The following is a 1,967-nucleotide window of genomic DNA, read 5'->3' as shown; positions in this document are numbered from 1 at the left end:
GTTATCAACAAGTGCCATGGTAATGGGGGGCAGGTCTGAGTTTTACTTGCAGTCAAGTCACATTAATGTGCTGACACTGCCACGATACAGCTCAACCCTTTCAAATTACCATTCATCCCTGCCAAATGTAGGGTGAATCCCTTTCCCCAACAACATGGCATCACAGAGTTCTAGGAGCTGGTACATTCATCTCTCAGCTTGTCTGGCCACTTATTTGATCTCTGACAACTCGAAAGGGAAACACCTTGGGGAGGTGTTTGCAGTGACAAAGGAACCTTAGAGCTAAAGATCGTAAGTAACACAGCCTTATTCCACTAGGATGAGAAACCAGAGTTGGAAAGAAACCGGGCCAGCCAGTCTGTCTCTGCCCAAGCAGATTTTTACTACGTCTTGCTAATGCTTTGTTGAATCCAGTTTCAAGCATCCCAACTAGACTGTTGGTGAAGTGGAGAAAACACTGCTGTCACATGCACACACACGTGCGCTCCTGCTAGGACTAAAACCCAGAGGTTCTTGGTTAGAGGGTCTTGGCCCTTTGCTCTGGAATACATTTGGGATCAGGAAGGAATTTCACTCCATGGTCATAGAATCATAGAAGTAGGGTCGGAAGGGACCCTGTAGATCTTCAAGTCCGACCCCCCGCCTGGGTGGGAGAAAAGCTGGACTCAAATGAGTCCAGCCAGGTAGGCATCAAGCCTCTTCTTAAAGACCCCCAGGGTAGGAGCCAGCACCACTTCCCTAGGAAGTTGGTTCCAGCTCCTAGCCACCCTGACTGTGAAGCTGTTCTTGCGGATGTCTAATCTAAACCTACTCTCCAATAATTTGTGTCCATTGTTCCTTGTCATGCCAGGGGGCGCTAGGGGAAGCAGTGTCTCCCCTAAACCCTTCTGGTCCCCCCTAGTGAGTTTATAGACAGTCACCAGGTCCCCCCTCAGCCTTTTCTTGTGAAGGCTGAACAGGTTTAGGTCCCGCAGTCTTTCAATGTAGGGTCTGCCCTGTTGTCCCCGGATCATGCAGGTGGCCCTCCTCTGGACCCTTTCAATGTTGTCCACATCCATCCTGAAATGGGGTGCACAGAACTGGACGCCGTACTCCAGCTGTGGCAGCGTCACATAGAGGGGGAGGGTCACCTCCCTGGCTCTACTTGAGATGCACCAGTGGATGCACGGCAAGGTCCAGTTAGCCCTGCCAACTGTGACCTCTCATTGTTGGCCCATGTTCATCTTGGAGTCAATAATGGTCAGACTGAAACAGACTGTGAGGTTTTGCCTTCCTCTGTGAGGTCCTCTTCTTTAGAGCTCTAAAATGCATTTTAACAATGCTTGCAGCAGTGGGACATAGATAACACCCTTGTACCCGATTTCCCTGTGGCAGGTTAGGGTGTTCCTTGTGTGTTGGGTCAATGTCTTGTGCAACAGGTTGTTTGGGTAGCTTCAGGACTAGGTTAGACAAGGACTTGTATGGGATGGTTTGAGTAGGGGTGATCTTGCCTTGGGCAGGAAAAGGCCTAGATGACCTCCAGAGGTCCCTTCCAACCCTATTCTTCTATGATCACAGCTCACACTCCCTGCAAAAACCCCATACTGTTTCTCTATCCCTAGTCTTTTTATTCCAAGAATTTTTATGAGGGCGAGCCTCCCCTTAGCTAGGTAACATGAAAAGAACAGTATATAGTTTGACCAAGCAACACACACAGCCAAGTGGCTTACCCCACTTCGGACTCCTTCAGGAGGCGACTGGCAATTCGGATGAGCATGCAGTAGGCAAACTGGGATTTCAGCCCCGATTTGGTGAATTTGTTCAGCATCTTGGAAACTGCAAGGCGGTCATTTTTCCTGAGGTGGTAAAGCAGCCCCAAGGCATGATACTAAGAAAACAGAGGGGAAATACAATACTCGCACAGGGACAATTGGAACACGACTGCATCCACAGCACCTTCGGAAGGATTGGACGCCAGCATGCTTGCT

At 49.5% G+C, this 1,967-nt stretch overlaps 1 protein-coding gene across 5 annotated transcripts in view; it reads right to left on the bottom strand.

Annotated features, from left to right (window-relative positions):
- COPG2 (coatomer protein complex subunit gamma 2) overlaps positions 1-1,967 on the bottom strand; it is a 770,521-nt gene that overhangs the window by 28,342 nt on the left and 740,212 nt on the right. For all 5 annotated transcript variants that reach the window (XM_019509640.1, XM_019509641.1, XM_019509643.1 and 2 more), the window contains one exon: positions 1,710-1,867. In XM_019509640.1, coding sequence (XP_019365185.1) covers positions 1,710-1,867 — 158 coding nt within the window. The remainder of the gene's footprint in view (positions 1-1,709; positions 1,868-1,967) is intronic.

This window comes from Gavialis gangeticus, unplaced genomic scaffold, assembly GCF_001723915.1.
Source record: "Gavialis gangeticus isolate Ggan-Ray unplaced genomic scaffold, GavGan_comp1, whole genome shotgun sequence".
Classification (NCBI taxonomy): domain Eukaryota; kingdom Metazoa; phylum Chordata; order Crocodylia; family Gavialidae; genus Gavialis; species Gavialis gangeticus.
Note: the sequence above shows the minus strand (reverse complement) of the source record. Positions and strands in the feature narration are given on the sequence as shown.